The following is a 25,181-nucleotide window of genomic DNA, read 5'->3' as shown; positions in this document are numbered from 1 at the left end:
AGTAAATTTTGCCAGTGATTAGTTAATCAATGTTTTTGATATCAGTAATGGCATCTAGACCCGTTTTAAACTTTGATAAATATTTAGATAGATGTATTTCCTTTAAACAGAACTTATTGCAAGTTTGTGAGAGAATTCCTACAATTGGTACCCAGCTAAAGATTTTATCAACAGTGAAGGCAACCATGTTGGGAGCACAAGGTATACACTTATTTATCATCAGCCTACCTTCATTTTTAGCTCACCTGGCCCGAAGGGCCAAGTGAGCTTTTCTCATCACTTGGCGTCCGTCGTCCGTCGTCGTCCGTCGTCGTCTGTCGTCGTCCGTCGTCGTCCGTCGTCGTCCGTCGTCGTCGTCGTCCGTCGTCGTTAACTTTTACAAAAATCTTCTCCTCTGAAACTACTGGGCCAAATCAAACCAAACTTGGCCACAATTATCATTGGGGTATCTAGTTTAAAAAATGTGTGGCGTGACCCGGTCAACCAACCAAGATGGCCGCCACGGCTAAAAATAGAACATAGGGGTAAAATGCAGTTTTTGGCTTATAACTCAAAAACCAAAGCATTTAGAGCAAATCTGACAGGGGTAAAAATGTTTATCAGGTCAAGATCTATCTGCCCTGAAATTTTCAGATGAATCGGTCAATCGGTTGTTGGGTTGCTGCCCCTGAATTGGTAATTTTGAAGAAATTTTGCTGTTTTTGGTTATTATCTTGAATATTATTATAGTTAGAGATAAACTGTAAACAGCAATAATGTTCAGCAAAGTAAGATCTACAAATAAGTCAACATGACCAAAATGGTCAGTTAACCCGTTTAGGAGTTATTGCCCTTTATAGTCAATTTTTAACCATTTTTCGTTAATTAAAGTAATCTTTTACAAAAATCTTCTCCTCTGAAACTACTTGGCCAAATTAATCCAAACTTGGCCACAATCATCTTTGGGGTATCAAGTTTAAAAAATGTGTGGCGTTACCTGGTCAACCAACCAAGATGGCCGCCACGGCTTAAAATAGAACAAAGGGGTAAAATGCAGTTTTTGGCTTATAACTCAAAAACCAAAGCATTTTGAGGAAATCTGACATGGGATAAAAATGTTAATCAGGTCAAGATCTATCTGCCCTAAAATTTTCAGATGAATCGGTCAATCGGTTGTTGGGTTGCTGCCCCTGAATTTGTAATTTTGAGGAAATTTTGCTGTTTTTGGTTATTATCTTGAATATTATTATAGATAGAGATAAATTGTAAACAGCAATAATGTTCAGCAAAATAAGATCTACAAATAAGTCAACATGACCAAAATGGTCAGTTGACCCATTTAGGAGTTATTGCCCTTTATAGTCAATTTTTAACCATTTTTCGTAAATTGAAGTAATCTTTTACAAAAATCTTCTCCTCTGAAACTACTTGGCCAAATTAATCCAAACTTGGCCACAATCATCTTTGGGGTATCTAGTTTAAAAAATGTGTGGGGTGACCTGGTCAACCAACCAAGATGGCCGCCACCGCTAAAAATAGAACATAGGGGTAAAATGCAGTTTTTGGCTTATAACTCAGAAACCAAAGCATTTTGAGGAAATCTGACATGGGATAAAAATGTTTATCAGGTCAAGAACTATCTGCCCTGAAATTTTCAGATGAATCGGTCAATCGGTTGTTGGGTTGCTGCCCCTGAATTGGTAATTTTGAGGAAATTTTGCTGTTTTTGGTTATTATCTTGAATATTATTATAGATAGAGATAAATTGTAAACAGCAATAATGTTCACCAAAGTAAGATCTACAAATAAGTCAACATGACCAAAATGGTCAGTTGACCCCTTTAGGAGTTATTGCCCTTTATAGTCAATCTTTAACCATTTTTCATAAATCTAAGTAATCTTTTACAAAATCTCCACTGAAACTACTAGGCCACAATCATCTTTGGGGTATCTAGTTTGAAAAATGTGTCCGATGACCTGGCCATTCAACCAAGATGGCCGCCACGGCTAAAAATAGAACATAGGGGTAAAATGCAGTTTTTTGCTTATAACTATGAAACCAAAGCATCTAGAGCAAATCTGACAAGAAGTTAAATTGTTAATCAAGTCAATATCTATCTGCCCTGAATTTTTCAGATGAATTGGACAACTGGTTGTTGGGTAGCTGCCCTCCAATTGGTAATTTTTAAAGAAATTTTGCCGTTTTTGGTTATCTTGAATACTATTATAGATAGCGATAAACTGTAAACAGCAATAATGTTCAGCAAAGTAAGATCTACAAATAAGTCAACATGACCTAAATGGTCAATTGACCCATTAGGAGTTATTGCCCTTTATAGTCAATTTTTAACAATTTTCATTAATTTGGTAAATTTATGTAAATTTTTACCAAATATAGTTCTCTGTTACTAATGGGCAAAGTTCATGATAGATATAATTGTAAGAAGCAAAATCGTTCAGTAAAGTAAGAACTTCAAACACATCACCATCACCAAAATACAATTTTGTCATGAATCCATTTGTGTCCTTTGTTTAATATGCACATAGACCAAGGTGAGCGACACAGGCTCTTTAGAGCCTCTAGTTAATATTTTTACATTAACTTTAAATCTTTGCAAAGTTTTTATATACATACTGTAGTGCAAATTGATAATTGTTTTATCAATATTGGTTATACATTAGAAGTTTAACATTTGTTTTGCTGCTAACTTTCTTTTGACCAGGGCAGTGTAGGTATTGTTAAGTTAAGCTGTGAATTGACCATGTTCTATATATTGTAAGTATAGATGATGTTCCCATAAAATTCTGTGTGTCAGGTAACATAGTATATCTAGAAAATAAAAAAGACAGGAATAAGATATTTTGAAAATTGTATGGATTCAGCTATTAATTTAACCATATAAACTTATAACCAAGATAGAAAAAATAATCATCAGAATTTTGTTTTTGTAAATAACACGTTTTAGAGTAATGAATCAGTCACCTTTAGTATACTTTTAATGAAAAAAAATAAGTAAACCCAGTGATATTTAAGAGAGTTATGTGAGATTTAAGCATTGCAAGTAAGGAGCAGGCATATCCAAATACAACATTAGGTCCTTTACTGTATTTCAAGGAAACATTTACAGCTGTCGATCCCATGAAAATGTCATAATGATTTATTTCTACCATAGAACCTGTACCAGCCCCAGATGGTGGTGAAATATCTTGCGGTAAAGTTAACTTAGCATGGGATGACCCTGACTTGTAGTTTATGACTAATAATTGAGATTTTTCCTAAAGTTTGTCAGTAGTGATGATTTAGATTTGACCAATGAATGCAGTTTTTACCATTGAATTTCCTCCCAGCACGTTATAATGACCACCACTAATCCTTGTGATGTGATGTTTTCAAATATGTTCCTACTGTTCAAATTTTGTATTTAGGGGTACCTCAAGATGATATGTTGACCTAATTATTCTATAATCTGATCAAACTATAGACCACAGTAAACATGTTACCCTTTGTTGTTATTCTTTCTGGAATACCTTCAGTATCATTCCTATCAGTAAAGTATTAGATCACTTGGCATTTTCTTTTCAAAGCTATGAAATTTATTTGAATTTTTAAAACTACAAAAAAATTTCAGGTAGGACCATGGTAAATGTAAGGTAAATTTACCAGAATTATTCTGCTTCATTCCAGTAATATTGATTCTAATACCTTACAAATGTTTGAATAGCTTAAGTTCAGTTGATAAACAAAATAGTGAATAATAAATGAGGTTTAGGTTAATACAAATAGTCCTATGTTTAAAGTTGTTCTGAAGTTTTGATGCTGGCTTTTGATATGACCTTTAATTATTTGTTTTCCTATGAAGAAGTCTTAAAACAAATAAATCTTGTGGGTGTCATTTCCTTTTACATCATCTCCCCTCTTCCAAGTTTTACAAAGACAATAGGGGATAAGGAAAACAACTAAGTTGTGTGATTTCTCCTTCATATTTAGCTAATTTGATATTCACATGATTTGACTCCAGATTGATGTGATAGCACTGATTAAATTATTATAATCAATATGAGTTAAGAATTGACATACAAAAGAACCAACTATTCCAGACAAATATAAAATCCCAACTTCCTGAGTTTCATATGTATTTTTTTCCCTGTAAAATTTAAAAAATATGATCCTTTTGAGTAGATAAAAAATCATCCTTATCAGGAATGTTCAGATCCAATATTGTCAGAGCAAAAGATGTATAATACGAAAATGCATGGGTTAAAATGTTTTGGATTAAAAAGCTTTGATAAGCTTTCTTGGTTCCACTTTCTATATATATTATATTGAACAAACCGTGGATGGTAGTATAAATCATAAAGAGGTAAGAATGTTGAGTACCATAAAAGATTTCATAAAGTAAATCTTAATGGTATAACTTTTGCTGGATATTGAAAATATTTGTAAATAGTTATCAAAATAAACATTTTGTCTGAATCAAAAAAAAATTATGAACTGACCAATTTATGTGTTGGTTCTTAGTGTTAGGTCTTTGTGGAGTAATTGTCTATTTGGCCATTATTCCATATCATATTCTTATTTGTATATAATAAGTAATGTTTTATGTCTTTTATTTATGAACAGAACAGGAGTGTATGAATTTTATATTTTAATGCTTTTTAATTCTTTACTGAAACCCTCTTGACCAGAATGTTGACCCAGGACAATACAAATGTTACTAACCAACATTGCATATTAAGCATCATGATGACTACTTTCTTTCAATAAGCTCTACAATTTTAATGACACAATGCCTTTGCTTTCTTAAATGCATGATGAATATTTTGCCAATTCTTTTAATGATAAACCTACTGTCAAGACTTAATGCAAATTGTTTTTTCATTGTTGAATTATATATTTTTGAACTAAAAAAATTATCTATTTTAAAAAAAAATTAAGCAAATTTTTATTTTTTAATGAGATCAAAATTTTACATACAAGTTTTAATAAATGCAATACTTATTCCATTGCATTTATTAGATTAATTTAAATTTTGTCTTTTTTGAAATAGTAAAATTATTGAAATTTTATTAAAGTATTTCAGAATTTAAAAACAGAAACTAAATACAGCTGGGTTTATCATTAAAGTACATAGCTTTGTATTGATTGACAACTAATATATGCTTTTTTGTTTTGTTTTTATTTCTGCCTGCTTCTGTAACCTGTTGCCATGGAAACAGAATCCAGTAAGTTTAAGCCACAAGTGATGTATTTAATATTAGACAAAGGAGAATATCGGAAACTCAGGCTTCTACAATAACTTGACTAATTTTACTTATTGCTGCTTGTTGGGATAAGAGAATAACATATTTCATTAATCAAATGCATTCTTATCATTTAAAAAAAACTTACTTCATATTTCATGCAAATACTTTTATGACAGTGTAGGACTTTTATACAATTAAATTTTGCAAAGTTATGCAGGAAAATGGGAGTTAAATTTCTTGATGTTACGGTTTGTAGTAAATGTTTTACACTTTAAATAATGCAATTTGCTGCCAAAAGAAATAAAAATAATGACTTGATAATGATATATATATTGTAGAACCCTGAATAATTATCATTACTTAGTGTGGTTATGGTTTATATGTGTCTCTATTGTCTGCAGAGCATGTTGATTATTTTTAAAATTATGCTGTGGATTGATTTATTTTACGTGGGTACCAATTTTAGTGGATTTAGGAAAATTTACAATTTCTAAAATATTTGATTTCATGGTTTTACAAAAATTTGCATACAAGCCTATAGAAGTTTGTAATTTGTTGATTATTTAGATTCCTGGTTCACCTGTACCCACAAAATCCACAAAATTGGTATCCAGCAAATAATGATGAATCAACAATATTTCAAACAAATTAAGTGCTGATAAAACCAATTGAAGATCTCTAGCAAGGACATATAATATGTTTAAAACTGCAGCTGCTAGGCACGGCATGATTTGTCTTTTGTCTTGTTGTTGAGCATGATGCAGTGTGTTTTGACTTGGACGTGGTACTTTAATATTTCTATACTTTGACTAACAAAAATAAGTCTTCATCAAGATTATACATGCATTGTTTGATTTGAATGATTAAAAAATGCCCATTTCTGCATCTGCATCTTCATATGAGTATGTTTTAAACAATTTCATATAAGAATGAGTATTATATAGATTGGGCTTGGTGAATAATGGTATAATGATTGCAAATATGGTACAATTTTGCAAGTGGTTTATTATTTAAGTCAGTGTATGTATGTGAAAAGCTTTAAATTTTCAATTGTAAAAAATGCTTATTTGGATCAAAAGGATATAGATCTTTATCTTTGAATTATTGTTTTTACTTTGATGCACATATTATTCAGCTTTGTATAATATAAAGTAAAAAAAAATCACATTTTGTATTGTGAAACCAAGTCCTTATAAAAGAAATTCCTTAACAGTAGGTTTTGGCTTTTCTGTGGTGAAAAAAGTGAAGAGTTTCAAAGTTAATGTTTTACTTTCAGTACACAATCCTTACACCTAAACAGAAGCTTTTATATGAAATTAATCTTAGACATGTAGTTTATTACAACCTATAAGAAACTAAAATGGAAAATTCTGAAGCAGTTTTAAGTTTATCAATTTATATTAAAGGTTTCTTAGATTCAAATGCTTTGATATTTTCTTGATTCAATAAATATAAAAAACAAAAAATTCAGGAATATCAAAATTCAAAAATTCCATTATGAAAACCATCCTTTTGCCAGTGAAATAAAAGAACCATGTACCCCTATGTTGCTCTAATTTCATTTGTCCAAGGGGAATAGTTTAGAAAAAAACAGATTTTCAAACTTGTTTAATCAATTGCTGATATAAACCTTTGATATAAGTTTGATTTAAATTTAACAATAATTATACACATGTGAGTGCTAACAACACAAAATTCCATATTTTATATTTCCAAGGGATATAACTTTTTTCAAAATAGTTGATCAGCACTGGTTTTCCAGCATATCAAAGACTTGTAATTCAGTGGTTGTCGTTTGTTTATGCGTTACATATTTGTTTTTTGATAATTTTGTCATATAAATAAGGCTGTTAGTCTTCTCGTTTGAATTGTTTTACATTGTTATCGGGGCCTTTCATAGCTGACTATGCGATATGGGCTTTGCTCATTATTGAAGGCCATGCGGTGACCTATAGTTGTTAATTTCTGTGTCATTTTGGTCTCTTGTGGACCTTTGTCTCATTGGCAATCATAGCACATCTTCTTTCTTTTATATTTACTGATATAAACCTCTGATATAAGTTTGATAAAAAATCTTGCAAGAATTTAACATGTGATAGTGCTTACAAGACTAAACAGACAGACAGATGAAAGCCTGGTATTTCTAAGTCTTTTGCTTTGCATTGCTTTGGGGACAATAAATACTTCTATAGAAGTTGATTAATTTTCATGAAGACAATTTTAGATCAATTGTTTTAACAAAATATAAATAATAGCATATACATATTGATTTCTTTTCGTTTTTCAAAATTCTGTTGTGCAAAAATTAACTTCAAGTATAGGAATGTCCAGTTTAAATACGTCAGAATTAATCTTATAAGTTATTTCACCTGGATTAATTTATTTTTTCAGTCGTGAATTTATCAGTAATTTTAGTTAAATTTCTTATATATATCATTTAGAAGTTTTAGTTAGTGCATTTCCAAGAAAATTATAAATAATTCTCAGTTATATTTAATCATACCTGCCAACTTTTGAAAATGCCCCTGGGGGTTTTGCATGCAAGATTGCTGTCATAGTCCTAAAAGACCTTCAAGGGGGCCTTCAAATACATTTTAAAGTTGTTTTTGGCTTCTTCATACTTTTATAAGCCTGGAAACATTGTAAAATTAAGTGTTTTGTTTAAAATTGTGGACAAAATTGCTCTTTCAAAATTTCAATTTGGTAGCCTCCATGGGGGATATCCCCCACAAATAGTGATAGTTGGCAGGTATGTTTAATGTTGGCCACCTTGAAGAACATGTGATAAATTCTTATAGACAAGCAACACCTCTTTGATGTCAGTCAGTGAGTGGTCTTAGATTATCGCTTGGAGATTGTTTATCAGCTATAGAACAGGTGTATTTTACTGTTGTTTTCTCACATTTTGCATGAAGTGTTAGACTTAAGCACTTTTAAACTTGAAACACTAAAGCAATACAATTTGACCTTAAAAAATCTATTAATTATAATTGACCAATTTTTGTAAATAGGAAATTGCCTCTATGTAGAAAACTTTGGAAAAAACCCCACTCTTGTTTCTAAACTTTAAAACAAGTTTTCTTTGATCGTAGGTTCTGAAGAGGATCAAGAAGCCACTGAAATGTTGGTTGGTAATGCCCAAAATCTGATGCAAGCTGTGAAGGAAACAGTTCGTGCTGCTGAAGCTGCCTCCATCAAGATCCGTGTAGACTCTGGGTACCAGATTCGTTGGCATCGTAGAAGACCATGGTACACCACCACTTCTTAAGAAAACCAATGCTAGGATTTTTAAATTGATAGACAATACAAATGAAGATCAGATATATTTACAATCATTTTTATCGTATTCTTAGAAGAACTATTAAAGATACTGTTTTAGATATGTTAACAGAAAAAAGATGGGGTTTTTTTGTAAAGCATTTTTGTTATATTTGTAGTAATGAAAAAATTTGATAAATGTAATCATGGAATAATACATCTAATTTGATGTAAAATTAGTGCTTTTTTTAGATATAGCAAAATATGCACACCTAGTGACTGCTGATATTTTTTCCACATTTTTTAGATGTGTAAATGTTTTGCATGGTACATATACTGTATATTTGTTCACACTTTTCATTCATTATTTTAATATAACACATGTATGTGGGTTTATTGTCAGCATTAATTTACAGCTATCTGTTGGAATTTCTTTATGAAATATTAACTTTAACACCAAATGTTCATTTAAATATTGCTTATTGAATAACTACAATATGTTGAGTAACGTGACTATGAGCCTGGTACCATGTTTTAATATTGCTTATTGTATAACTGCAATATGTTGGGTAACGTGACTTTGAGTCTATTAACATGAGGCTAAACTTTGTTTTCAATCGTGTGAACAAATAGGTTTTTACCAAATTGATCTACACCCTAAAGTTGTTTTCAGTTGTTGAACTAGATTTCTGAAGAAAAAATTTGATATAATTATCATTCCTTTTTATAAGACAAAGTACTTAAACTATTTTTCAAATAGTGCCTGTGAAGTAAAAACAAGATAAGTGAATTAATTCTCTTGATAGAGCAATTTACAATCGTTCATATTAATTACCAATTTGTTTTAAATGTCAGTCCACCTGTGAAATAGCTTCATTTTGATATTTGAACACGCTTTATTTTGGAAAGTTTGGTATGTTTATTTAATAGTATATAAAGTTTTTAGTTCATTTAAACATGTGAAAATAAATGGTGCTATGTATATAGAATATGCAAATAAATATGTAGTTTTACATAGATTTCTATCAATATCAAATTTGATGCATTTTATACATTAATGAGAATGAATGATGATACATGTCTGTAAAATGATTATGATAAAATCAGCCATTTTGTGTAAATTCTTACAGAAATCTTTGTATGTCATGAATTACTTTAAATTTAAGTTACAAGTATGGTATTTGTTTTAAGGTGATACAAATCCTAACAGCTTTTGAAAATTAATGTCTATTCTATCTGAAATGGCTAATTTATTAGAAATACATAAAAACTTTTCCTCTTCTTAAGGTTTGGATATTTAAAAAAAAGTCTTAATCTGCATTGATAATGTAAGGTTGGATGTATGAGTTGTATTACTGAGATAAATTGTACATTTTGAGACAAAGCATGTTGAGATGTTATTATTTTTAGTTTTATTTAATATATTGCTTGTTTGGTTTTATTATTAATTAGGATTTGTTTTTGATTTAATATATCTTGATAGGATTTTTTTTACTATATAAAAGATATTATGAACTTTCTTTTTTTGCTAAATAATTGAAATAATGAACTGTCATGGTATCAAGAATCTGACTGCAGAATAGAAGATTGTTTTTTTTTTGTGTTCAGAAAATTCTTTTCTAAGCAATATCAATTAAAAAACTTGATTCCTGCATAACTTTGTACTTAAATTTGAAAATAACTCAAGTTCTCTTTTAGGTTTTATTCATATAATGTGTTGACCATCAAAAGACGATTTAAAGAAAAGATTTAAAAAATTAATGGAAATAATAGTAGATTGAATAAAAGAATGCATTTTTAAATGATATTTCAAATACAATAGCGTGTGTGGCAGTAATAATAAAAATATGTTTCAATAATAATGGGGATACCCCCTGGATGTGCCTTTTTTAATTGTGTTTACCTCTTCTGATCCATTTGATATTATTGCAGACTTGAGGAAAGAAATAGTTTTCATTTAAGAAGTTTTTTATGTGTTGATAAAGCTAGAATATATACATCATAATGAAGAAAAATATTCTCATATAGTCAGTTGTTTGTTTGGGTATTAAAAATCTTTGATAAAGAACGTAATTCTCAGTTTAAAAAAAAGTGTTCATTTGTAAATTTATGAGTTGTTTTAGATATAGTTTGACCTACTGTTTCACAAAAGCAAATTTAGTGGCACAATTTAATTTTGAAATACATATAGAGTGTTTTGGAATATATTTAAATATCATATATTAAGCATATGTAGATGCTATTACCACCTGATGTTGTTTACCTTACCAAACCAAAAAGAAATTCTCCTTTCATGTTACATTTGATATGTGTTATCCTCCTTTCAATATTTTTTTTAATTTGTTGGTTTTTTAAAGTTTAAAAAAACCCACACAACTTAATTTTGTCTAAATTGTCAATCATAAATTTTACACTAGCAACGACTTGCAATACCATAGATAGTCTTTCATATTTACCCAGTTGTTAGTTTATATATAGCTATTGGCTTATTTGTACAAGATATACAACTTTACAACCAATAAACATTTTATAGAAATAGAATGCCTACATTTTTATGTTTTAATAGTACCCACCGCCCTTACGACTAGATGATATAATACTGATGACTAGTATGCCCCATGTGCATATAGAATCTACCACTGTATTGAGTGTAAATAAAGGCAACAGTAGTATATTGCTGTTCAAAAGTCAAAAGTTGATTAAGAGAAAACAAATTGGTTTAATAAACCAAAACCGAGGGAAACTCATCAACTGTAAGAGGAAAACTATAAAACAAAACACTTTAGTGCAACAAAAAACAAACGAGAATGCAACATACATAGAAATTAACTATCAGATAAAAACTGCCATTATATGATATTTATCCATTTGAGACATTTAAATTCTCGAAAATTAACCAACAGGTCAGTAAAGGATAAAAAAGAATTAGTGAAAATGTAACAATAGCTTTTACTTCAAAGTCCAATGATACTTCACTTTTTGCTGTCAATAAGACAATTGGTACATCAATCCACCATTTTCTGCATTAGAAAATGCCTGTATCAAGTCAGGAATATGACAGATGTTATCCATTTGTTTGATGTGTTTGGACTTTTGATTTTGCCTTTTAATTTTGGACTTTCCTTGATGAATTTTCCTCGGAGTTCAGTATTTTTGTGTTTTTACTTTTTAGACTACATGTTCAGTTAATCTCCTCAAATAAAGCTACAGAGAATTTTAAATGTGAAAAATTCAGTCAACAATATGTCTTCTTGCTTCTTGATAGTGTGAAGAATATTGGTAATATAACAATCACACATTTAAGGAATGTGAAGGATTGGTACTAGCAAACAGTTTTGGTCTCTACTATAAAATTAATGACCAAGTTATGGTTCCAATATTGAAAGTCTAATCAAATGAATTAGCATCAGTCTTCATTATACACAATATCCGAATAACATACTTGGTATTTACAAACCAAATTTTGTTTGAATTTTTCATTGTCTGATAAAGATTACTCCAGTTTTGCTTCACAATTACCAGCATTCATTTAGCAATTAAAAACAATACTTCAGTTAATGAGAAACTGCCCAGGGAAGTGTGAATGAGATGCATACATCCTTAAAAATACATAAATGACATCAAAGTTTTTTTTATACCAGTTTGTTAAATCCTTTTACCGACTGACATTTTGAATGAGTGAGAATTTGCTTGACGATTGATGATTAAATGACAGGAAATGCTGGTCTTATCAACAATACCGGGCCTGATATTTTTTGAGTATATGTGAGTCCCTCAGTGTTTTTTTGTTATCTAGATTTGTAACTTTCCAATAGATTTAGTAGATTTGGACATAGATAAACACCTGTCAATTTCATTTAATGAAAAGATACTCCTAAACGACTGTCATACAAGTGAGAGGTTTAGCTAGCTATAAAACCAAGGTTAATTCACTATTTTCTTCATAAAAACATGTCTATGCCAAGTCTGGAATATGACAGTTGTCCATTCGTTTGATGTGTGTGAGGTTTTGTTTTTGTCATTTCATTTGGGACTTTCCTTTTTGAATTTCCTCGGAGTTCAGTATTTTTGTGATTTTAATTTTTATACGACCGCAAATTTTGAAAACTTAGTTTGATTTTGACAAAAAATGAATCGGTTGGGTTCTTTGATATGTTGAATCTAAAAATGTACTTAGATTCTTGATTATTGGCCCAGTTTTTAAGTTGGTCCAAATCTGGGTCCAAAATTAAACTTTTTTGATTTCATCAAAAATTGAATAAATGGGGTTCTTTGATATGCCAAATCTAACTGTGTATGTAGATTCTTCATTTTTGGTCCCGTTTTCAAATTGGCCTACATTAAGGTCCAAAGGGTCCAAAATTAAACTAAGTTTGATTTTAACAAAAAATAAATTCTTGGGCCTCTTTGATATGCTGAATCTAAACATGTACTTAGATTTTTGATTATGGGCCCAGTTTTCAAGTTGGTCCAAATCAGGATCTAAAATTATTATATTAAGTATTGTGCAATAGCAAGTCTTTTCAATTGCACAGTATTGTGCAATGGCAAGAAATATATAATTTCACAATATTGTGAAATAGCAAATTTTTTTTTAATTAGAGTTATCTTTCTTTGTCCAAAATAGTAAGCAAGAAATATCTTATTTCAAATTTTTTTTTTTAATTGGAGTTATCTTTCTTTGTCCAGAATCAACTTAAATCTTTGTTATATACAATATACAATGTATATTCACTTTTTACTACCAACTGATAAATTTAAATAATCTTTACCATTCAGTGATAACAAGCAGTTTTTTTACATCTTAATATTTTATGATGTATTTAAATGAGTAGTTATTGTTGCAAACTCCATTAGAATATTTTAATTGAGATTAGTTTTGGAATAAGGGAAAGGGGGATGTGATTAAAAAATTGGGTTCAATTTTTCTCATATGAAATTTCATAAATAAAAAGAAAATTTCTTCAAACATTTTTTTGAGAGGATTAATATTGAACAGCATAGTGAATTGCTCTAAGAGAAAACAAAAAATTTAAGTTCATTAGAACACATTCATTCTGTGTCAGAAACCTATGCTGTGTCAACTATTTAATCACAATCCAAAGGAGTATGTTCGATAAGGTCCTAAAATGGCCCCCTTTTTTAGCGTAAATTTCAAATTCGGATTTATCGACCAATATCACGATAAATTATAGCTAATACATTGACTAGCTAGGATATAAACCATTTTGTTGAAAATTTAATGTTTCTGCGTTTCATTATGACGTCACAAGTTGTACTCATATTGATTTTTCACGAAAAAATCAATAAAAATGGGTGAATTTCCATAGATTTGTGGACAGGAAACATAGAGCGCATATGTCGACAACAAAGATCTTTTAAAATAATGTTTGTAAAGACATTTCACATGTCTTATTTGAATCTAAAGCCTGTCGACGCCTGCGCTCTATGTTTCCTGGTCCTTTATTTGGGTGAAATCTAGCTGATTTTGTCAAATTTCACCAAAATTCCTTATCTTGACCTTTTTTGGATGTAAAAATCAACGTGTTAGAATAAAACGTTGGCAAAAACATTTCTGTTTAACTATCTAACATGTCTTTAAGGCAACTTAAAACATTTATTGTCTTGTAAATATGAACTTTATAATTGAGGCCAAATATGGCCCTTACCGAACTTACTCCTTTAGAGCTGAATCCAGCTTGAATGTTGTGTCCATACTTGCCCCAACCGTTCAGGGTTCAACCTCTGCGGTCGTATAAAGCTACGCCCTGCGAAGCATCTGGTTGCCTTTGTTTTTGATAAGTTCAACTTGTTTTATTATAGCAGTTACTCTTATTTTCTTTATAATTAAACGGAGGGAACAAGTGATCTTTTAAACCCACAATTTGTTGCATCAAAATTCTGGTACCATTGGTCATGGTTACTGTTTTCGCTTTTTGCCTGTCTTTCCTTTGAGCTGAGACTACTATAACACATAGTTATAGTAGTCTCAGCTTTGAGTGCCCAAAATAATAGGTATACTTATATTTTGACACTAAAATGAAAATGGTAATTTAGAATTTTGAATGTGTTTTATAGTTGTTGGCACGCCTGCGCCCGACGGAAATCGCAGTATGCGAGACACATATATTACTATATGTTGGCGTAGCGTAAACCATTTGTGTAAAGCTTTATATCTCAGAAGGAAAAACATGGATGCTTCATACCTTGTATGCATATACCTTATTCGACGAAGTTTCCGGCTGCTCATTATACTTGACCTCATATCACGGTTCAGCCTTTTTTTGTTATGTGAATTTCTCACTTCTTGTAGTTGTTGTATTACTATGTTTTATATATAAGTTCCTTGCAACTTCAACATGTCTGTCTTGTCGGTATCATCGGACCTTGACCTCACTGTAATGATTCATTAGACAATTTTAGGTTTTTATTGTTTTGGTTTGTTTACCAAATACTTATACCAATAGTTCAGCTTTGTTTGGTGTAAGGGATTATGCGTGCAATTTAGATGCTCCTCATAACAGAATCTTTGTTCCCTTATAGGTTGGTCCAAACCCGTTTTTCCATGCATGATTCAATATCGATTTAAAACTAAATTTGTAGAACTGTATAGTACAGAAGGATGCATCTATAAAAAAACATTAATTAGAAATTTGTCTACTTATCGAATAATTATAAGTGGAAATATCACAACAAGTTTAATTTTGTACCCTGAAGGTCCAACGTTGAATGTGAAGATAGGTGTTGACAAAAAAAAAAGTTAAATCTAAGTTTTATTGAATAGATAATTGTTATAACAGTTAATAGACAATAATAGACAATACTTTATTAATAAACCTCAGACACATAGGTGTACAAGAGGACATCATATATACACGTATACACATGTTTGTACTCAATACATTCACACTAAACATAATAATGCTACATACATGAGAAAATATAGCAAATGTCAATTTACAAACTACCATAAGTTTCAACTAAAAACCAACATAAATCACAAGTATCGTGTAAGAATTTTTAAAAATATTGCTAAGTCTTTGTAAAGTTCTACATGACAAAATGTTAAAAGCTGTTTCAATTTGTACTCCGTTGGATTTGCAGTATAATATTGTGGAATATATTTATTTCTAAGCAGTTTTATTTCCTGTTTTTGACATTTAAAAAGTTAATGAAATTCATCCCCTATTCCATTTCCACAAAGATGACAAATTCGTGCATTTTTTGGAATTCCGGACCATCTTCCCGTTTCTACAGGAATTTTTAAATTTGAACATCTGAGTTTTGCCATATAAATCCTGTCACACAGCTTCAACTTTATCAAATAGGTTTCCAAACGAAATTCCTCTTTATAAAATGAATAAAATGCACCTCTTGAAGAGTTATTCATTTGTGAAAACCAATGTTGGATGAATTGATCATTCAGTTTTTGTGAAATAATGTTCTTTAATCCCAGTTTATCCAATGGAAGTTGATTTTGCCAAATAAAACTAATTCCATTTTCATCAAATATGGATTTAACGTACGTAATCCATTTAAATTTTGTGGGGTTTTGAAAATGTAATTTGAGCATTAATTTATACATAATGGAAGATAACTTGTTATTTTCCGATAACAAGTTATTCCAAAACAACACCATTTTACGTTTAATAATGGTTTCCAAAGGGAATCTTCCGAGTTCCCCATACACCATATAATTTGGTGTACTGCTTCTTAATTTCAAAATGTTTTTGCAAAATTGAAGGTGTATTTTCTCAATGCTTTCTTTATTTTCAAATCCCCATACCTCTGAAGCATATAATAAAACAGGACTAACCAATGAGTCAAAAAGTTTAAGCTGCAAATCGACGGGAATACACATATTTTTTATTTTTCGGTATAGAGCATACAAAGACTTCTGTGCTTGAACAAGAAGTTTTTTTCGTGCTGTACAAAAGCTACCGTTGTAATTGAAAAGTACACCAAGGTAGCAGTAGGAATCAACTATTTCAATTTTTTCACCATATATCATAAAATTCTGATTTCGTTTTACTTTCCTTTTACTAAAAATCACTGCTTTGGTTTTGCTTGTGTTAATCTTAAGCTTCCATTTTTTACAATATTCTTCAAAACATACAAGGGTTTTTTGTAATCCTTCTACACTTTCAGACAATAGCGCAGTATCATCTGCGTACAGTATAATAAACAATTTAACATACATTTCTAATGATTCCAAGCACAGCTTTGAAATATTATTTAGACTTTCTATATTATTTTCCACAAAATAACTTTCTAAATCATTTAGAAACAAAGAAAATAAAAAAGGTGATAGATTTTCACCTTGTTTTACTCCTGTATGAGATATAAAAAATTCGGAAAATTCATTTCCTTTCTTGACACATGTTTTTATATTTTGATACATATTATAGATCACATTAAATAGTTTACCTTTAATGTTTGATTTTTGCATTTTTTGCCACAATCCTGACCTCCATACAGTGTCAAAAGCGCTTTTAAAGTCTATAAAAGTGCAAAATAGCTTCTTACCAAATGAAAAATATATAGTAATTAAAGAATACAATACAAATATATTGTCAACAGTAGAGAATCCTCTACGAAAACCTGCTTGTGACTTTGAAATCAGGTCTACGTGATCTGCATAATTATTTAACCTGTAATTCAACATAGCAGAAAAAGTTTTACTAAAGCATGAATTCAAAGTGATTCCTCTGTACATTTCGGGATCAGATCTTGATCCTTTATTTTTAAATATAGTAATCATGATTCCATTAGACCAACTGTCTGGAACAATTCCAGTATCTAAAATCAAATTGAATAGCTTAACATAAATTGGCATTAAATCGTCAATTGTATTCTTTATATACTCATTTAAAATTTCATCACTACCTGAAGCTTTGCCATTTTTTAAGTTTGAAACAACTTTTTTAATTTCATCTTCTGTTACTGGACTGTTTAAAAATAACTCAACATCGTCTGATAGAGTATTAAATTCCAAATCTTGTTCGAAATCATTTTCTGTCTCAACAGTTTCATTTAGTATTTTAAAATGATCATACAATGCTTTTAGAGATATATCGTCATTGTTATCTTTTTTTTTACTATCATTTAGATTATTAAGGATTTTCCATAGAGCTTTTGTGTCCTTTTTAGAAATGTTACGCAACTCATCAGCAGCTCTCTGTTGATAGTTTGCAAAAGATTTATTTAATGTTATTTTATGTTCTTTACTAGCTTGTCTCATTTTACTTCTGTTTTCAGCATTTTTCAAAAAACTATATCTCTTTCGAGCTTTATGAAATTTTTTTCTACTCATCGAGCATTTTCTATTAAACCAAGGTTTTGAATTTTCATGTTTGTAAAAATGTTTATGTTTATTTACCTTCCCAAACGTTTCTGCTGCCGCATCTTTAAAATTTTTGCTGATATCTAAAACTATATTGTTTATATCATTTTGAGTTGCATCATTATTTACGGACAATTCGTCCAGTTTATTCATAACAGTGGTCAAAATACCTTCAGGATCATTGTGAATTCGATCAACGTATTCAGATTTCTGTTCACTTTTCCACCTGACAAAAGTTTTATCATTTCTATTGTTGATAACAATTGAATCTGATTTACTAAATGTGGCCTGAAGTCTAAAATTTATAAAAGAATGACAATCAGAATATAACGGTATAAAGTCAGCAATTTCAAAATAAACAATCAAAGGGAAGAGCATTGATGAAATAATTAAATAATCAACAACACTTGAATCGTTACATGTTTTCTACCCAATATCTTTATCTGATCCAACTCTTGAATTTGCAATACATAAATTATTTTTTCTACACAACTCTAACAGTCTATGACCATACTTATTAGGTCTACATGTACACTGAGACACTCTTTGTAAGGTGATTTTGTTTCGAGTCAGATTCTCATAATCATACAAATAATCTAATATATCAGCATCACAATCTAAATCAAACATACTAACAACTGACTCATCAGGTATAATATAATTGGGTAAAGACCCAGTTTTTGAGTTAAAATCGCCGACTAGGGCAATATAACTATTTTCAGTGTTTGTAAGGATATTCAATTCATTTTCCAATTCTTCAAAAGCTTCTATAGTAGAATACTTAGAATTTTCAGGTGGTACATAAACACAACCAAAAATTACATCTGAATTAAGTGACAAAATTGATTTCGAAAGTTTAAACCATAAAACAAATTGTCTCTCAGTATTATAGAAATTCAACTCTTTTTCTAAACTCTTTCTATAAATAACAACTATTCCACCTGATGCTTTTTTAAATTTTTTTCCATTTTTTGTGACATAAATAAAATCGTCTGGTAAGTTTAAATTATCTAAATCAGTTAACATCGTTTCAACAAAAATACAGATATCATGTTCAAGCAAAATGTCAATGAAATCAGGAGACAATAGTCTTTTCTTAAGTCCACAAACATTTAAAAAACAAATATTTAAACTATCATTGTTAATTGTATATTTCTTAATAAATAAGTATAAAAACAAATGTAGAATGTCTTATAGATATAGGAGGATATGGTGTGAGTGCCAATGAGACAACTCTCCATCCAAATAACAATTTATTAAAGTAAACCATTATAAATTCTAATGCAATTATTTTGTAACAATTGTTCTGATTGGATGACAGCAAGCGTAAAATTCTCTATCTCCTTGTCTGTAACTAAGGAAGCCGACATTTTGAATTTCGGAATATATTGACATGTTATTTCTACAGTAATAAACAAAAAACTCAATTGTTGCGTCTAAAAATCTTCTTTTTATCAAATTTTATTGCATTCTGAAGCGGCACAGAAGCCAGAAAACGCCCGGTGTTTATGTTTGACGACGGAAGCATACCTATGACGTGTAGGGACCAAAGAAGATAACATCTTTTCGCGGAATTTTCTTTTATGAAGATTTTACACCGAAATAATGATAGAAATTTAATTATAAACTTGTTTTGCATTAGAATAGAGATAACTGTATTGTATTTGAAGCTTTTCGGACGTCCATTGGTAGTTTTACTGTCGCAAATACCCGTTTACCTGTCTCCGCTCCGCGTCGCCAGGTAAACTAAATTTGCGACAGTAAAACTACCGATGGACGTCCTTAAAGCTTCAAATGCAATACAGTTATCTCTTAATTTGCACAACAGTTCTAAGGAATTTCACAGCAATCAACGCCAATCAATCTTTTTAAATTATAGAAAGTACGTCGGCAATGGACGAAGATCGTTGCATTAGTGATGGAAATGCCGGTGGACGTTGAATAACTGTGGAGATGGATCGTCCTCTTCGCTGATTGGTATCTACAAAAGATACTTGCATCCCCGGTATCGGAATAGTTCCCTGTATTCTAGAAATATCTGAGAATGACCCAAAAAAACTTGTTTCAGATTGGTCTCCGATAATGCTCATATCGGTTGATTGCTCAGTCTTTTTAATGTATCTTTTTAAAGAATATGCCATTGGAGTACCATTCTTCATGTTAATATCTGTAAAATATTGTCTACCTTGATACTGTCGTTTAATATCTCTCCCCTGTATTTTAGTATCTGTCACCATGGTGGTAACATCCAATGGTAGTTCAGTTGATTGTGCCAAGTTACTTGCTATCTCAGGGAGTTGAATCGTTCTGCAATTCCACTGTCCTGGTGTTTCTCCTACATTTTGTGTATTTCTTCTCTCAGTAGACACATAAGTAACGCCTTCAGAAGATTTTCTCACACAAAACAGTTCTAAAAGGTAGCCTCTCCTTGGTTCTGCGAGAATTCCAAATGCGCAAGGCGTAAACAACACAAGCAATATCTCGGAAAATGAATATAACGCATTGGAGTCTGTCTTCAAAGCCCAATTAAGATTTATAAATTCAGATGTGATGCGTAAGATACCAGGAACAATGTAAAAAATGGCTTGAAAAATCAACGATAACATGAATTGTCGTAGTAAAATAGAACTCTTTGGGTCATTTGGAAATGTTGATGTCCTGGCTAAAGGGCTGATTGAATTATATCTCCTACTTCGGACTTTGTATAAACCAGCAATTGTAACGATGTTTAAAATGATAGATATCATAAAAGCGGCGTCTTTGCCTAGTAAGTTTAAGACCCGAATTATAGTATTTGTCGAATCAGAAAATTTGTTTACCCATAGATTCACAGCATATGCAATGGAGAAAACACTCATGATTACTATTGAAAAAAGGAGGCTAATTTTGGAAGAGTTCTTGTCATTCGTTTGATCATTAGATGAAGTGAGTTTTTCCAATAGCTTGTAACGATATACATTAAGTATCAAAATACTCCACGTGTGTATGCCATCGAAAAAGAAATTCGCTGTCTCTGAAATAGAAAAAACTGGTTTTACTTATTGTATGACCATGCAAATATCTAGGATTTTGCTATACACATATTAATATAGCTAGTGAAGAAATTAATATACTATTTGATGTCTTGATTATTATTATGATACTTATATTCATTAATTAAGTATACAATAGATTGTCTTTTATTCTTCCTTTTATAATTTTCATTTCCATATTCTGTCCGCATGACCTTTTTTTCACCCCTATAAATTTCCTGATAGCTTTCCTTTTCCCTAAATCACATTCTATGATGCAAACATGTTCTGAATAATTAGTTATACAAATTGTAAAAACAATTACATACAAAACAAGTTTCTGCTTAAAATTTCTCCTTTACATGTTTGTTTTACGTTATTTGTTCGCGAGTCAGTAAATTTATTTCCATGCTTACCTGTGCCGTTGAGGAAATCTATATTGTTCGATATATGTTGTCCAATAACAGAAGAAACAAGGATGCAGATGCCCTTCAATGTGTTTGCTAAACAAGCAACAACAATGGTTAAATCAGTCAACTTGCGACGTGCTGAATTTTTTGTTGAGATCCTCAGAAAAATGCTGTTAAATAGTGTTCCTACGAAAAGTAAGGTAAATTTAACCCAGAAGTATACCGGATTATCAAAAGGGATATACATTATTGAAAAGTTAGGTAAAATCTAATAGAGATTTATTTCCTCGCGACTTTATATCAGCAAGGCGATAATTGATGCTGTGAATTTTGTTTTCAGTTGTAGTTGGTGTAGCAAAAGGTCAATAAGAAATTGTGTAAGCAACAACTTTATGAATGATTTTACCAAACTTGTCTGTAACAGTACATCCTTCATATTGACATTTGAATACATTCCCACGCAAGTTTGAAGTAAGAATAACAATATAAATTTGTTGCAATTGTAGCAATTTTCTCTGGTTAAGCAGGATATGTACAAAAACCTAAATACACTAGGGTCAAGAATGAAAAGCCAAATCCACATAAGGTCGAATTAACCTACTAGAGATTTGACCTTAGTTTCTGTTTGTTTTTAGAACTTGTTTATAAACTGAGATAATAAGAATGGTATGTTGCAAATCATGAAAGTACCAAAGCACTGCCCACTGAACTTATGATACTCTTTCAGATAAGCTATCTATCAGCAGCAATATCGACCGAGTACTGTTATATAGAAATAATAGGAAGTATACTCTTCTGAGAGTTATTCATGTTTAACTCCGCCAAATTATGTATATATGGGCCTGTCCCAAGTCAGTAGCCTGTAATTCAGTGGTTGTCGTTTGTTTATGTGTTACATATCTGTTTTTCGTTCATTTTTTGTACATAAGTTAGGTCGTTTCCTCGATTGACTTGTTTTACATTTTTATTTCGGAACATTTAATTACTGACTATGTGGTATGAGCTTAGATCATTGTTGAAGGCCGTACAGTAACCTATATTTGTTAATTTCTGTATTATTTAGTCTCTTGTGGAGAGTTTTCTCATGGTCAATCCTGCCACATCTTCCTTTTTTTAAATAAATATCTCCAAATGTTGTATTCCAATAGTGCCATACTTGAACTATCTCAAAAACCATGACTTGCTTTTTGACCTAATATTGCCTAATTATAAAAAAAAGATGTGGTGCAAATGAGACAACTCTCCACAATAATGCATAAGATAATGATTGGATCTGTATATCTTTATAACGACCACTAGCAAATACTAAAAAAACAAAACGATTTCACTTATGCTCAAGATTGTAGGCACATTTTTTTTAAGCAGCGGTATGCTACTTTTGCCTTTATTATTTGAAGTACTGCATTATTGTATGCACTATCACCTACACTCAGATTGCTATTCAGATTCAAAATTAACCAACATGTTGATGGCGTCTGTATCAAATTTATTTGTGTTTGTATGAAATTTTAATCAGTGGTGGTGTATAAAATTGAGAATGGAAATGGGGAATGTGTCAAAGAGACAACAACCCGACCACAAAACAGACAACGACAGAGGTCACCAACAGGTCTTCAATGTAGCGAGAAATTCCGGCACCCGGAGGCGTCCTTCAGCTGGCCCCATAACAAATATATACTAATGATAATGGACGCCATACTAAACTCCAAATTGTACACAGGAAACTAAAATTAAAAATAATACAAGACTAACAAAGCCTAGAGGCTCCTGACTTGGGACAGGCACAAAAATGCGGCGGGGTTAAACAGGTTAATGAAAAAAAGTGAACGCATAACAATATGCACATTACAATTCAGTTCAAGAGAAATCCGAGTCTGATGTCAGAAGATGTAACCAAAGAAAATAAACAAATGACAATAATACATTAATAACAACAGACTACTAGCATTTAACTGATATGCCAGCTATCAGACTTCAATTAAAATGATTGAAAGATTATGTCTCCATCATATGAATACCAGGCCCAATTCTTCCCGTTAGGGGTTTAGTATCATACCATCATTACATATATGAGAAGAACGTAACCCGTGACATGCCAACAACTGGTTTTTAAATTAATGTGTTTAGTATGTTTGTTATGTATGTTTACACAGTTTTAGCTGCTGGGTCCTAAGTATAAGTTACATTATCCAATTATGTCTGCATGAGTTGCTCGCCCAATTTTTGTCAATATACGAACAACTTGCATGCAAGTCGGAGGTTGAAGTAATGATAAAACCTGGTTAACCCATCATTTTCTCCAGAAAAAGGCTGAACCATGTCAGCATTATGATAGTTGTCTTCCATGCATCCGTTGGTTTATATTAAGTAACGTTTGAATATGTCAGGGTTTATAGACGCCTGCCTTTTTGAATTTCCCTAGGATTTCGATTTTGTTTGTACAATCAATTTCATGGATTTAAAGAATCACAGGAATGCAACTTTGAATACTATTACAGAGAACCATATTATGAGTAACATCAGCTCTTACACAATCAGGTTGACAACAGCACATACAGACAACCATGATGACAACCGCACATGCAGACAACCATGATGACAACAGCACATACAGACAACCATGATGACAACAGCACATACAGACAACCATGATGACAACAGCACATACAGACAACCATGGTGACAACAGCACATACAGACAACCATGATGTCAACAGCACATACAGACAACCATGGTGACAACAGCACATACAGACAACCATGATGACAACAGCACATACAGACAACCATTATGACAACAGCACATACAGACAACCATGATGACAACAGCACATACATACAACCATGATGACAACAACACATACAGACAACCATGATGACAACAGCACATACAGACAACCATGATGACAACCGCACATGCAGACAACCATGATGACAACAGCACATACAGACAACCATGATGACAACAGCACATACAGACAACCATGATGACAACAGCACATACAGACAACCATGATGACAACCGCACATACAGACAACCATGATGTCAACAGCACATACAGACAACCATGGTGACAACAGCACATACAGACAACCATGATGACAACAGCACATACAGACAACCATTATGACAACAGCACATACAGACAACCATGATGACAACAGCACATACAGACAACCATGATGTCAACAGCACATACAGACAACCATGATGACAACAGCACATACAGACAACCATGATGACAACATCACATACAGAAAACCATGATGACAACCGCACATACAGACAACCATGATGACAACAGCACATACGGGCAACCATGATGTCAACAGCACATACAGACAACCATGATGACAACAGCACATACAGACAACCATGATGACAACAGCACATATAGACAACCATGATGACAACAGCACATACAGGCAACCAGGATAACAACAGCACATACACACAAAAAGGATGACAACAGCACATACAGACAACCATGATGACAACAGCACATACAGACAACCATGATGACAACAGCACATACAGACAACCATGATGACAACAGCACATATAGACAACCATGATGACAACAGCACATACGGGCAACCTGGATAACAACAGCACATACACACAAAAAGGATGACAACAGCACATACAGACAACCAGGAGTAGATTTAGGTTCACACTCAAAACAACAAATCAAGAGCTACTAGTGTTACAGGCAAACTCCAGAAAAACGTTAAATATTGTTTCATCCTTTCTAGTAAGTGATATTTTTTTCCTTTTAAGTTTCTTAAACACTTGTAGAAGTAATCATAAAACTTTGTAGTAAAACATATAAAAATCATGGAATCATTTTCATTGTTTGGAGATTATAAAAAGCGCCTTTGATGTTTTCGATAGATTATGTGTTTTTAATGATTTTGTTCAATTCGGTTGAATGT

At 31.4% G+C, this 25,181-nt stretch overlaps 2 protein-coding genes across 8 annotated transcripts in view; one reads left to right on the top strand and one right to left on the bottom strand.

The window, feature by feature from the left end:
• LOC134685218 (vinculin-like) overlaps window positions 1–11,022 on the top strand; it is a 48,837-nt gene extending 37,815 nt beyond the window's left edge. For all 7 annotated transcript variants that reach the window (XM_063544736.1, XM_063544735.1, XM_063544733.1 and 4 more), the window contains 2 exons: window positions 111–201; window positions 8,316–11,022. In XM_063544736.1, coding sequence (XP_063400806.1) covers window positions 111–201; window positions 8,316–8,491 — 267 coding nt within the window. In that variant the 3' untranslated portion in view covers window positions 8,492–11,022. The remainder of the gene's footprint in view (window positions 1–110; window positions 202–8,315) is intronic.
• Window positions 11,023–16,530: 5,508 nt separating this feature from the next.
• LOC134684345 (uncharacterized) lies at window positions 16,531–18,850 on the bottom strand. Its single transcript, XM_063543632.1, has 4 exons — window positions 18,255–18,850; window positions 17,861–18,119; window positions 17,045–17,659; window positions 16,531–16,584 (listed from the first exon to the last, which is right to left on the bottom strand). The coding sequence occupies exons 1-4, from the start codon at window positions 18,848–18,850 to the stop codon at window positions 16,531–16,533; spliced, it is 1,524 nt and encodes a 507-aa protein (XP_063399702.1).
• Window positions 18,851–25,181: the final 6,331 nt, after the last annotated feature.

This window comes from Mytilus trossulus, chromosome 9 (assembly GCF_036588685.1).
Source record: "Mytilus trossulus isolate FHL-02 chromosome 9, PNRI_Mtr1.1.1.hap1, whole genome shotgun sequence".
NCBI lineage: Eukaryota > Metazoa > Mollusca > Bivalvia > Mytilida > Mytilidae > Mytilus > Mytilus trossulus.
The sequence above is the reverse complement of the archived record's forward strand: the minus strand, read 5'-3'. Positions and strand labels throughout refer to the sequence as shown.